At 46.9% G+C, this 14,195-nt stretch overlaps 1 protein-coding gene across 7 annotated transcripts in view; it reads right to left on the reverse strand.

Moving 5' to 3' along the window:
- Nucleotides 1-674: 674 nt before the first annotated feature.
- Nucleotides 675-14,195, reverse strand: part of LOC141968697 (discoidin domain-containing receptor 2-like) — a 61,584-nt gene continuing 48,063 nt past the window's right edge. For 6 of the 7 annotated variants that reach the window (XM_074923695.1, XM_074923697.1, XM_074923699.1 and 3 more), the window contains exons 12-17: nt 12,850-13,094; nt 10,235-10,356; nt 9,685-9,882; nt 6,726-6,960; nt 4,335-4,484; nt 675-3,108 (exon numbers count right to left, since the gene is read on the reverse strand). In XM_074923695.1, the coding sequence (XP_074779796.1) occupies nt 2,968-3,108; nt 4,335-4,484; nt 6,726-6,960; nt 9,685-9,882; nt 10,235-10,356; nt 12,850-13,094 (1,091 nt within the window). In that variant the 3' untranslated portion in view covers nt 675-2,967. Of the gene's footprint in view, nt 3,109-3,460; nt 3,499-4,334; nt 4,485-6,725; nt 6,961-9,684; nt 9,883-10,234; nt 10,357-12,849; nt 13,095-14,195 lie in introns of all 7 variants that reach the window. The other variant, XM_074923700.1, reaches the window with a different exon arrangement.

The raw sequence follows: 14,195 nt of genomic DNA on the forward strand, positions 1-14,195 counted from the left end.
ATATAGTTGAGTTTGCCCAAGTACCTGAGCTCTAGCCAGGGGCCCACCTCTCCACCAGCCCCAGGTCAGCAGGGTGGATGGGTCTGTGAGGCGTCCAATGGCTCTTCGCAAAGGTGTGCAGCAAAACACCGAGAGGTAAGGGGCACAGGATGCAGCAAGGGGATGCTGGACACAAGGAGAAGATTCTCCCCCATGGGAGAGGCACAGCCCTAGCTCACAGTGACATCTCCATTCTTGGACATGTTCAAAGTTCAGCTGGGGAACACCCAGAGCACCCCAATGCAGCTTTGAAGTTAGCTCAGCTTTTAGTGTACAACTGGATTACAGGCTTACAAAGGTCCCTCCCAGCCTACATCTTCCTCTAGCTTTAATATGAACATGAAAATAAATTGCTTACTGACATGCAGCACCATATTCATGGCATGGAACAATGATCCCAAGCTGTTCCAGGTCCCATCAGCCTCCTCAGCTCCTGAGGCGGCTCAGGCCAGCATCTTCCCAGCATTTTCAGAAACTCCCTTCAAAGCTCACTCCTCTAAACAGCCATAGCCAGTGGCTGCTTCTTCCAAACCTGGGGTCACACTTAACAAAGAACTACTGAATAATCAGACCAAAATATCAGTCCTCAGTACAGACACCCGGGTAAAAAAAAAAAAAGTAGAAATTCACTTTTGTCAAGGTTATCATTAGAATTTATTGATACGAGAGAAACTTCGTATGTCAACATGTCAGCGGAGGAACAGCACATCCTGACCTAACAGAAGTACAAAGCCCATCCAGGTGACGTTACAGCGCTCTGGTTTCTCTAAACTCTGAAGTACAGGAGATCACACACACGGCTGTGCATTACTTAGGCACATTTTCTGGAACAGGATAGAAATACTCCAGAAATATCACTGATGTGTGGTTTGTCAGCCACCAGTGCCCGACAGGCTGCAGCAGGGACCACACTGGCTTTGACTCCCATCACCCAACTCCAGACAGACGGTGCACACATGTATTAGCAGCTCACCCTGGGCCCCTCTAGTCAAAGGAGAAAAAACCCAACATATTTGGGGGTGAGATTCACCTAAGCCCATGTAGCCCTCACAGGGAGAGATGACAGACCCTCTGGCTCCTTGGCACGTGAAGAGGGCTCAGGGGCCAGCTCGGATGGAGCCAGGGGAGCCCCACGCCAGGTCTGCAGCAGGACAACCTGGGCACAGGCCCATCAAGTGAGCTGCAACCTGGAAACTTCACAACAGTTTGTTCTGCCCAGAGGCAGACATTGGCCATGCCATGGTCCGTCCTGGCAGCTGCCAATTCATAAGTTATGCTCATAAGTGTTTTGACATTCCCTCTCTCAGCAGTGCCCTCTTACAGAGCTCACAGCACAGACAGCCATTCATATTATGCTTGTGGCTAAGATAAAGATAAAATTATCTTTATAATCTTTACTGGAAATATGCGCTATGTTGGATGCTGTTTAAAAAAAAGCCAAGTGCTGAGCTTTCACCTTCTTCCAGCTTATGAAATATCTGGTTTGGTCCTAAGTATCTTGCTAAATTATTTGAGAGGGAATAGCAGTGTATTCCCCAGGCACCTGGTAAATCCACAATGGATTCATTGTAGAAACGAGCTGAATTCTCTAACTCACTCCAAATGGATTTCAGAGCCCTCTAAAACCCTCCAGAGAATGAGCCGTTTGTGACACGACAAACAAAAAACAACCTCAAGTTCAATGAGTAAATGGTCTTGCATTGTGCAGGGAGCCTCCAAAATAAAACCCAGGCCTAAACTAAGGGGATGTGTCAGTCCCATCTCCCGATGCCAGAGCTGATCAGGGCAACAAAGGAGCCTGGGCCGAAGCACATCTGCCTGGGCGACAGCACCAGCCCTGCTGCAGCCCCGGGGAGGAACCGCCGGCGCCAGGCTTGCGCATCCCAGCGCGCGTGTGCCGGGGGATGACCCGTACCCTGCTCCTCTTCCTCTCATGTGAGCCAGGACAAGTGACATAGCGGGTTCTGCTCTCAGCCATTCAGTTTCACCAAATCTAAGTTCCCTCTGCACATGTAACAGCATTGACTTAGAGATCTCATATTAATGGGTACTTATACAGGATTAATTGCACATCAGTCCATTGTGGCTACAAGTTCATTAGGTTAATAAATCTACATAGTGACAGTAGTACAGTATCAGCTACTTTTCAATACAAACTCCCTACCCTAGCCTTAATTTGTAGGTCAGAAGATCTTCTATCGCAGTGACCTTCCTATGACCTTTAACATTCATTTTAAAAAATTTTTTTCTAGAAAAAAAAAAAATCCAGTGTGGGGAAAACGCACATATATAACAAAAGCAGTGCTTAACAACCACAGGAAAAAAGAACATGATCTTGGACTCTTGTCTCAGCATCCTCCATAGACCCTGGTAGCGTGACTTCCAAAGGGTTGCTAAATGCTCCATCAGTTCTCAAGTCCGTTAAGCCATTTCCTAGCTCTAGACATTTCTAGTCTCGCTATACATATTGTCTGTAGCAAGAGCGTACAGAAACACTTGCTAATGTGCACATGACTTCCATTTGATTTCATGGAATAGTTTTAGAAGACTGAAGTCTTTACTTCTAAAAATCTGTTCTTGAGTGGTAGCGCTCTCACCGACTGGTAGCTCTCTATTCCACCCAGGAGACAGCTCCAAGTCCCTCAAAGTTTTACTCATTTGTTTTTGCCCAAAGGTGTACGGGTATCTAACAAAACCCCTCTCACAGTATTCCCAGGAAATTATTCAGAAGAGGAGATGATTTTTCAACCAAATGAGATCCTCTGGTCCTGTGTGTCAGACCATGGCCAATAGAATGAGCAGCTGCCATGGACATCTCAACTTAAATACGGTACAGTCAAGGGAGGAGAGCAAGGTGGCCTGACCATCTTCCTGTGAGGTACAGGCAAAAGTCACTCTGTTCGCAACAGTTTGTCTCTCTTTCTGGAGTCAAATGTTTGATTCCATTTGTTCTAGCAGGAAGTGGTGAATCATATCAAAAGTGGGACGATCTTTTATATCCCTGCTCCAACATTTCAGCATCAGGTCGAACACAGGGTTAGGACACAGAGGAGTCTGGGAGAGATAGATCTGAAACAAAGAAAGTTACAGCCATTTCAGTGTTTTTTTTTCATAAGAGAACCGAATCTTTACTAAATTAACACTAAAAGGACAGTTTCATTCTAGGTTTACAAGACACGGCCATCATGCATTGTTTGAAATCCATTAAGCGTGAATCTGGCAGTGAAGTCTGGATGGAGCTTTGACGCCATCTCAAATGGCACTGCAGACACTTTGCCAACTTGTTTGATGAGCTGGTCACAAAACAGTCCTTTGTCCCCCAGGAAATATGAATGCTTCAGAGAAATTTGTCTTCCAAGTGACAGCAAAACACAAACCAAAACCAAATTTACCACAATAAAATCCAAATACTTTCACTCACCGTAGACAACCCATGAGGCTTTCTAAGCATCGTGACAGCTTGTTAGCAGAGACAGAAAAAACACCTTTTAGAGCTTATCTAAAGCACAGTTTGGCAGATTTTTTTTCCCCTCTCATTTTAATACACATCTTTTAGACTCTTCACTAAATCTTTAGTATTCAGGAGACAGTAAATAAAACCTCCCATCATTTCATTCCCCTTAATCCTTTAACTTGTTTGGTGCTAAAGGTGAATTTACACCTGTAAACTGTTAAACCTCAGCAAACTGTTCTGAACTGGCACTCCTTTTTTTGGGTACAGTGATCCTTGGTACTGAGGAGCTGGACTGTCCTGTTGAAGGAAGCACAGTCCTGCCTGGGAGTTAGTAATAGAGGACAGAATGACACAGAAAAGCCCTTCAGCAACTAGAGGTGGCCAAAGGCTTCTCGGCAGATGTGGAGATAATGACAGAGATTATCTAATCCCTGGGAATTAGCGACTCCTCCTTCCCCACCTCAGTAAATGCTTCCTCATCTTTCAGAAAAAAAAAAAAGTTAGTGGGAGAGAGATCTGACCAAGGAAAAGAGCAAAGAGATTGTGTGGGAGAGCCCAGAGAAGCTGAGGAGGACAGGGCAGATTGAAATAGAAGTGGCTTATAATAGGAAGCAGCACTGGACAGGGCCAAGAGATTCTTCCAGTGGGACTCAGAGAGGAAAGTCGGTGCAGTGAGCCTAGAAAAAGGGAAAGAGAGGCAGGACACACTCGAGAAGATGAGTAATAGAAGCAGAGACTTCTGCAGATGACATAAGGCCAGCAGAAAGGTCCTGGGGAGATCCACCCGGATGTGACCAGGCCAAGGGAAGGAAGGACAGACACATCACATTTGCTTTCTTACCTGCCTGCCCTGGCTCCGGAAAAACTCTCCTGTGTTCTCGATGACTTGCTCATCCGAGAGGAGGCTGTAAGGTTGTTCCTTACACAGTATGAACATCTCCCAGAGGGTGACCCCGAATGCCCAGACATCACTGGCTGTGGTGAACTTGCCCTGGGAACAGAAAGAACGTTGTAAGCCCAGGTTGTTCACAGCGCACATTCAGCAAAAACTATTTCAGTCTACACCCTCTGCAGCTAAACACGAGGATGCGGAATTCATACCTGGGAACGTACTCTGAAAGAGGCAGCAGAGCAGGTGACCTGCTCCCAGCAATACAGAGGGACTGAGGTATGACATGGCTGCTTTATGGGGCAGGAGCAGCATGTCTGTGGGACCCACAGAACAGCTCTAAAAAGGTGCCGTTTTCACTGGGACAGATCCCTTTAAACAGGAAGCAAGTCTCAGAAAGCCAAAGGCTACTGTCCCTCCTGAGAAAGTCTGTATTTGCAGCAGTAGAAAAATGGACTATGGCAGGGGGGGTGGATAGCTGCTGCCTACCTCCACCCAAAACACAGCAGTGCAGCACAGAGAAGCCTTTGAACAGGAAGCAAAGCCCTCGGGGTGAAAGCAGAGCCAAAGCAGACTCCAGACTCTTAGAGAAAGGCCAAGATAATTTTGATCTTTGCACATGTAAGTAGTCTGCGACAGTCTGCTTGCTGTCCCTGTTTTCCATCTTTGAAAAATGTGCCCAAACTGGCCGTGTTTGGAACAATGTGTTTCTGAAGAAGTAAAAAGCAGCCGAAGATTGCTCAGAAAACAATCGGGGACTGGAGGGTCTGTTTGGACAGAAAACATCCAAGACTGGATTGCCCAGGCTTATCTGGCAACCCTAGCAGTCTGTCAATGTTTGGAAGATGTTCACACTAGGCAGATGGGAGTGACATGGTTTAATGCAGCTGTAACCAGGAGAAGAGGGGGGATTTAGAGAGGTTTAGGCCTATCAGCCTTTATAGCAGAGGTAATTACAATTTCTCTGGGTATTCAAAGTGTGCGTTTTAAGAAAGTATAACCAGGTGATCTCACCAATTAGTCTGAGAAAAAAATATTGGGCTGCATATTAAGGAACTGCGTCCAGACTGGATGTGTTTGGGCTGTTGTACAGTCTCCTAAGGGGAGACAGCCAGACCCTTAAACACGAAACAAAACCCCAACCTCAAAACCAGACTTGGCACTTCAGAACTCATGAAGTTTTGTCCCTGCCCCTGTCAGCTCCCTGGCTGGGGAAATAACCCCAGAAACACAACTTCCTTAGGATTCCAGCAGGAATCCTGAATGCCAGGCACAGAACACAAATTAGGCACCAAATGAGGGCTGAGGGTCAGGATGCCATCCAGCGTGACCAGGACAAGCTCAAGAAGTGAGCCTGTGTGAACTTCATGAGGTTCAACAATGCCAAGTGCAAGGTCCTGCACATGGGCTGGGGCAACCCCTGGTATTAACAGGCTGGGGGATGAAGGGATTGAGAGCAGCCCTGCCAAAAAGGACCTGGGGGTACTGGTGGACGAAAAGCTGGGCATGAACCAGCAATGTGTGTTTGCAGCCCAGAAAGGCAACAGTGTCCTGGGCTGCATCAGAAGAACTGTGGGCACAGGTTGAGGGAGGGGATTCTTCCCCTCTATTCTGCTCGTGAGACCCCCACCTGCAGTGTGTGTCCAGGGGCTATGGGGGCACCAACATCAGAAGGAGATGGACCTGTTCAAGCGGGGCCAGAGAGGCCACGAAGATGATGGGGGGGCTGGAGCACCCCCCCTGTGAGGACAGGCTGAGAGAGTTGGGGGGTTCAGCTGGAGAAGAGAAGGCTCCAGGGAGACCTTAGAGCGGCCTCCCAGGACTGAAAGGGGCTACAGGAAAGGTGGGGAGGGGACCTTTATCAGGGGGGAGAGATAGGACAGGGTGTAACGGTTTTAAACTGAAAGTAGGTAGATTTAGATTAGAGAGAAGGAAGAAGTTCTTTCCTGTGAGAGTGGTGAGACACTGCCACGGGTTGCCCAGAGAGGCTGGAGACGCCCCATGCCGGGAAGGGTTCAAGGTCAGATCAGACAGGGCTCAGAGCAACCTGATCTAGTTGAAGATGTCCCTGCTCACTGCAGGGGGATTGGACTAGATGACCTTTAAAGGTCCCTTCCAGCCCAAACCATCCATGATTCCATGATCTGTGCTGTATTTACAAGGGCACGCTCCTTTCCCAGGATACCAGTTATGTCCAACACACCCTAACAGAGTTCTCAGCTGGGGCCATCTGTAGCACACGCTGTGATGCTGTAAGGACTGTTACACATACAGGTGTTACTGTTTCAGGGGCACAGTGAAAATCAGAGGAAAGGAGAGAGAATGGTTTTGTTCAGTCCCTACCAGGAGGATGCTTTCCCAGGCCATCCAACGTATGGGCAGCACAGCTCTTCCCTGGATACGGTAGTAATCCCCACTGTAAAGGTTCCTGCTCATGCCGAAATCCGCAATCTTGATGGTATAGTTGTTCCCCACCAGGCAGTTACGAGTTGCCAGATCTCTGTGCACAAAATTCAGAGATGCTAAATACTTCATTCCAGAGGCAATCTGAGTGGCCATGTACAGCAGGTTAGAATAGCTGCATTAAAAGAAAACATAACAGAAAGAAAAATAAGTAGAGTTCCCCATCCATAACTCTTTCTTGCATTTGATGTGTTACAGTGACCTGTCATTTTATTTTCTGCCCTAACAGTGAAACTAAACTGTCTAGTTGTTTCACCTGCCAGGCTAAGCCAAGCTCCTGAGCTGACTAGGCAAGAACAGACAAGCTGTCCCTGAAATTCAGGGTCCTTAGAATTTGACATCCTTTAGATTTTAAAAATGCATAAACTCTTTGAAAATCTTGAGATTAGTGCGTGATATTAAAAGAGTTTATGCATCAAAGCACCAACTTTTGCAGACACACATAAAAATAAAGCTGTACAATCTCAGACTCTTAGCCTGGTATGTCAAACACTGCCACTATTGCATACTTACATTAGTATGTCACTCAGCATTAAAGAGCACTTACTTTTCTTTGTATGTTTAATATTACTGAAAGTATAAACAGATGCATTTTCCATCTCATATAATTTTAATTCCCCATTAGCAAAATGAAGGTAATATTAGTAAAGTTGCATGATACACAGTTTGCACCATCTGACTTTCACCATTTTTCACTCACTATCATTCCATGATGCTCGCCTTGTTTCCCACCGTGCGTGCTCAAATGCTTCACACAACTAAGCATTTGTCACAACAAATCTAATACACTGTTCACAGTTAGTATTTCTCTAATAAAGGTCAAAAGAAGAAAGCATTAGTCTCTTCCTCTTTGCACTCTGGTGGCAATGAGAAAACCACTACCATGTTATCTAAATTAAAATCATTTAACACATCTAACAATAACAGATCCAGTCTATCTATTCTACTCAGTATCTAAACCATGGCTACACAGATTCAGAGGCAGCCCCTCGCCCCAGCAGAGCACTGGCAGGTGGGTCCAGGCACCACTGCCCTGCCAGCCTTTCAGCACAGTGAACACCACAACTCAGCTAGGTGACACTGGGCCCAGTCCCACAGTCAGCTCGACGTTTCTCCTGATCTGGGTGGACCTGTTGTGCCCCCAGAGAAGGAACTCTGCCATCCCTTTGTACCTTGATAGCCTGGTTGTTGGCTTTCTGCACAGGAGCAGGCATCACACCCAAGATCCTTCGTTCTCCCTTCCTCCTGCTCAGCTGCAGTTATGTCCCTGCCTGGGGGTGTTGCTCTTCTGATTCAAAAGACCCCCTCTCTCCATCCCTCCCGCACGCTGGCCGGGACCCGTCAGCAGCTCCCTGCCTTTTGCCTCCCTGCCCCTCTGCTCACCAAGCTCAACAGGGCTCGATGGGTGCAGCTCTGCACAGACGGGAGACAATTCTCAGCAAACGCATTTTCGCAATTTGTTTGATAGGCAGAGAGACAGTAGGGAGATGCATTTCAAATACCAAAGAGCCATAGGGACTTAGAAACGTGTGACCTCTCTGCAGGAAAGGGCTGGTCACCGCCCTCGGTGCGCCAAATACCGGGCTTGAGACCCAGGTGGGATGGCTGGTCCTTGCCCTGCCAGACACCCACAGCCCTGCAGAGACAAGCTGCACCCTTTGGCAGGGGGATTCATTTCATTCTCAGTAAACAACTCCTGTACAGACAGCTATCTGAGCTAGTCATACGGGCTTCCTTTAACGAGAAACTGTATCTGACTGGGAAGGACAAAAGGAGAGGCTGAAGGATCAGCTGGAGAGAAAGAAAAACTAGAGGTAGAGCCAAGTAATGGAAACCAAGGAAGAATAATGGAAGTGACAGTGCTTAAGTCAGATGAGAGATGAGGAGATAAAGAAGAAAGGACAGTTTGAGGCTCTGGCCAGGAAAAAAAGGCACAAGTCTAAAGGGGAGACAGGAGAGAGCTGGAGTATGTTTCTACTTAGATGCATATTCTTTCCCATCCTACATTTCCTGTGTGTAGTAACTGCAGGATGCCAGTTTAACACTGCCCAACAGGACTACTGACCACTGCCAGCTTCTGGCAGAAACACTGGTATTATTTTGGCATGGCAAGACCCAGCCAACGCCTGTCCAGTCCATCAACAGAACCAGCTCTGCCTAACTGCCTAGTTCCTGAGCTATAAATAAGTCTAATCCTTTGGGGAGGTACATGCCAAAGGCTAAGAAATGCTGCAACTTCTGATGAGCGCAGGTTTCTTTATATGTTAGAACACATCAGAATACGTTAGTCCTACGCACAACTCTCCTCTGAGGAAAGGATTTCTGCCACAGAGATGTTATGTTAGATTTAATCCTTTCACAGTGGAGGGAAATAAGTGCCACTGCTGACAGAAAACGGCTTTCTTTACCAAATATTCTTCCCTTCTGTTGGCTGGTGAAATTTTTTAGTGCAGCTCCACACTCAACTCCACTCATGTAATTTTTTTTAGTCATCCAGGGAACGGATGAACCTTCTTAAAAGCCTAACAGACATTCTTGATTTTCATCCCAAAATTCTTGCTGTCATGCAACTGGCTTTCTCAATTAATTAAATATTTAATGCAAGCCCACTAATGTAAACAGATGGTCATATCTAATACTGTCACCATGACCAGAACATCCCCCAGACAGTGACACTTCACAGGAACCCAGACCTCCAGAGGCCTCCAGAACAGCCTCCTGCGCCAAGCAGGACCAGTGTCCACAGTACGTGCTGTGGCAGTGGCCAGCCTGGAAGGCACAGCAGATGAAACTGGTTGTTCTGTATTGTTCCGTCCCAAAGACAGGCAGCAACTCTTACCTGACGCAGGGAATATTGTTTGAAATGGCAAATTTGCTGTAAATCTCCCTCTGCGACAGGAACTGATTGAGGTCTCCATTTTCCATGTACTCTGTTATCATGCACAGGGGGTCATCACGCACACACACACCCAGAAGCCGGATGATATTCGGGTTCTTCAGCCGTGACATGATCTTGATCTCCTTCAGGAAATCATTTCTTATAAAACAGAAAACACAGGTTCAAATCCTGAACTATTCCTTTGTCTAAGGAAAGCAGAAGCAGCATGTAAGAAAATCTCAGTTCAGAGACATTTATGCTTGGGCACACCGTAAGTTTGAAAGCTGGTTCTGTGCTTGTGTTCAACACCGACCCCTTCCCAGCAGACAGGATTAATACAGCAGTTTAGTTCAACATTATGTCTATTCCTACCCCCAACTCCCTCCTCGAACACACACCAGAGACACATGACACACTCTTACAGAAGTCACCAGGGTTAACCTGTGTGGAACTGTCGCTTGGAGAGTATTTGCTTTCCTTCTCAGATGGTTGACACCGCAGATGCACTCACCTGGCAGTTTTGTTGACATCTGATCTCAGCATTTTCACTGCCACGAGAACTGGCTGGTGAGTGAATTCTGTAGACGAGACCCCCAGGAATTCCAGCAGGCCATCGGCTTCACAAAGGTGCACCTGCCAGGCAAAAGGCAGAGGCAAATATGAGAGCATGCACAGACAGGAAACCAGAGGAAAACAACGTCACATTGAGGTCACTGGTTTGGTCACCAGTTGCAGAATGACCAAGTGAATGATGTAATGAAGGTGATGTCATAGGTTGGCCCTAGATCCTAGACAAAACGTGTACGTACACTCTATAGCCCATGATGTAGGAACACACATGGATTTCAGCCTGACGTCCCCTGCACACTGAATTTACTGCGCATGTACAGATTGGTGCAGTAGCCTACTGGGGCAGTCTAATTTGCCCAGCAAGTGTTCAGGAAGGCCACTGTGCCTGGAGTTATCTGCTTTACTCTGCGTGTGCATGGAAACAGCACAGCTGCAGCAGGTTTGGCATGTACAGCACATCACACCAGCCATACAGGCCCAGAACTGTCCTGCAGCCTGGCTTGAGTCACCGCTCAAAATTAACTGAAGAGCATGCCGCATGTGTCCATGCATGCATGCTGTGAACACCTCACCTGTGAATATACCCAGAGATAAGTACTCTGACGAGCACACAGAACTCCAAGTTTCTTCAGATAAATAAATGAAGACATAAAATTACTGCCAGGGTTGTATAAGAAGTGGTGACAAGACACTTGCTTAAGAAGTTATCAAAATGCATATTCAAACGAAGAACTGGGCAAGAGATGCTAGGGCAGGGAAAGTAGACAGACTCGAGTGTGTGGAATGTGAAAAAGGACTGGAGGAGGGGAGCAGGCTGGATGAATCAAAGAGACTTGCAGCAGTGAGGTGAATGTAATAGAAGCTTAATGAATTTCATACAAAGAAAACAGCAAGAACTTATGTGATAAGCATGGTGAGGAGAAAGAGGAGACAGCAGAGAAAATGGGACAGACCCACAGAACAGAAACAAAAGTACAAAGATGCTGCTGCAGTTACAGGGAGGATGAAATCTGCTGTGGTGAAAGTATAATCAGGAATATGAAAGAGCCACAGTATTAAGCACATGTATTACAAGCACAGGTAATGTGTCACTGGGAGGGGACAGTTAGGAGCAAGAAAGAAAAAAAGATTGAAAGGGAAGGGAGCTCCGAGTGGAGAGGTGAAAAAGGCAGTGAGCTGTGTTTCTAGAAGCAAGACTGCACACTAAGCCAGGGCAGTGGAGCAGAGCATATGATGATGATGGCCAGTTTGGTAAAGACTAAGAAGGTGAGAAGGAGAGACGGGAGAATGCAATGCAGCACATTTGTAAAAGTGAGGGAAAGAGCCTGTGACGTGAAGAAGGAACAGGCTCTGAATCAATCTCCAAGAAAAATGGAGATGGGAGAGGCTGGCTGCTGCTGTTTGACAACACAAAGAGGAGGAGAAAGCTTTGACAGTTATTAGAAGGACATGAATGAGAGGGAAGGAGAAACCAGAAGCAAAACAATGAGGGGAAAAAAAGCCTCTCTTTCACTTTTGAAGCACAGCCCAAGATAGGGCAGGATCCAGGCACCAGCAGAAGGGGCTACACTAGTGAAGAAGCTGAGGATGTCAGCACCTTCCCAATACACAGACTGATCCAGAAAGAAGTGAGAGGGATAAGGGGCTGGGGTAGGGAAGGTGTGCTGTCAGAAGGGAGGAACCATAGAGACAGGCACATCCCAGAGGAGGAAGCAGCCAGTAAAGGACTGTGCTTTGCCAAAATGTAGTTGACTGGTACAATTTAAGACTAAGTGAGTAAAAGCTGGGAAGAAAGAAAGAGACAGTAGAAGAGTGGGAGCAGAAGAGGGGAAGACCTGCTCAGTAGTGAACTAGGGACAGTGTGGAAACAAAGCAGGGACAGAAGAAAAGGCAAGGTGAAAACATTCACAGCTTGAAAAGAGCTCAAGGAGTAAAGAGAAAGCTTGGTAAATGACAGATGCATGTATCATGCTGCCTGAGGCTTCTGACAAACCGGGGCTTGAGCAAGCAGCAATGCTAGAGAACATGTGAGGGCTTCACAGTGCTTGGGAAATGTCTGTCTTTGCTTGGGCTAGCATGCAGAGCCCCACCAGACCTCCATCTGTTAACGGGAAAGCTGTTTTTACAGCTAGGATCAATCTCTCTTGGCTGGAGTCACTGCTGGAGTACTCAAAGTCACATGCCTAAAGGTGGGTGACAACCATCATGTTTGACATGTCCATGGAAGACCATGAAACAGTCTGAATTCCCACCCCCAAGGCCTTTTCTATAAGGCTGCAAACAGGGATATAAACAGGGAACAGAAAAAGTTTGCAAAGTTCATCTATTGAGAAAGACTCATGCGGTACCGAGCAGCAGCCTCACAGTGGGGCTCTCTGAAGTCTATCCTGAAGGACATAAGCTTTCCCCAACAGCAAAGGCACATATTAAATAAAGTACTGGTATGCAGAACCCTCAGCCCAAAAATACGAAGCAGTGCCAGAGGCAGCCCAGAATATTAAGCTCTGCCAGGCATCTCCTTTCTGTTGGAAGAAAAGTGAAGAAGAATGGCTTTACCTCTCCAAACTGTCCTTCTCCCAGCTTCTCCTTGAGTCGTAGTTGCTGCCGTGGGAATTCACCCACTGAGATGTCCTTCTTGGTCAGTGAATCCACAGTGAGGGCCGGGACTGCATACATGTTGTTGCCAGTCACACCTTGCAGGTGGACGATATCTGTTTCGGCATAGTGAGGAACATTGTTCTGAAAGCCTTGGTGAGGAGTGGACTTGGTCAGGTCAGGCTCAGCATAGTCCCCACTGCACACTAAGGGGAAACCAAATACAGGTGGAGTCAGACACACACACTCCATAAAACCAGTATGGCCCAGCTTCCACTCCTCTCGACCCTCAGACCTCTGGGAACCCAGCCTCATTGCAGGCCTGCTACCTTGTACCAAGATTCACCAGATGGAACACTGCTTTGTTTTAACTAGGGCTTAAGCCAGAACAAGCTGCACTTCTGCAGACACCAGAATACCTGTGAGGTGCCAGTGAATTTGTGTTAAACAGCTGCCTGTTCTGTCCAGTTATGAGCACTAAAGTTCTCGCCCAGACATGGAGGCGTGAGTCTGAAGTGAGTTCCTATTTCTGATTCATCCTAACCATGACCTGTTCCCCTTACCTGATGCAGGGATGTTGTTTGCAACGTCAAACTTGCTCTGGTTTCCCTTCTGCAACAACAACTGATCGGGGTTTCCATGCTATGCTATACCTCTTACAGCTTTATTTACATAAATATCACAGGATAACTCTTTATAATTAACTCCCTGTATGGCCAGTATTACACAGAACACTTGTTCTGCTTCAAATTCACATCCTGACTCAATCCAAATCAGTCTCCTTGTGTAGCATAATGCTGGATCTTAGCAACTTGTCAGTGCTTGAGGAATGCAGCACTGCCCTTCCATTCACTAATCAGCACTGACATCACTGAGTAAAAACGCTGTTAGAAATACTTCATTCTGCCTGCATCCAAAAGCTTCCCAGGGGCTGGAAGCCAGGGCACCACTAACAATTCTCCACTGAATTCCCCTCTGCTTTTGCTAAGGGAATTTCAAAGAGCCCTTCCTGCGGGGAAAAGATGCTAAAGGTCTTCTCCACCAGCCTGTCTGGACAGGCCAGGAGTGCTGCAGGCAGCGTTTCCACTGCCAAGGGGCTGATGAGATAAACGATGTGTGATTGCAGTGTTTGCCAAAACCAGCTCCTAGAAGATGACCCTGCTAATGTATGAACAGAGTCTTCAAAGAGAACAATAAAAGACCACCACCCTCTAGTGGGGCTGGTGCTACACCTGCCAAAGGTACATGTTAAAAAGCTTCAGAGCTCCAGAATATTCTTAGGTGCCTGGGTTAGTACTGTATTGCAT

This window comes from Athene noctua, chromosome 20 (assembly GCF_965140245.1).
Source record: "Athene noctua chromosome 20, bAthNoc1.hap1.1, whole genome shotgun sequence".
Classification (NCBI taxonomy): domain Eukaryota; kingdom Metazoa; phylum Chordata; class Aves; order Strigiformes; family Strigidae; genus Athene; species Athene noctua.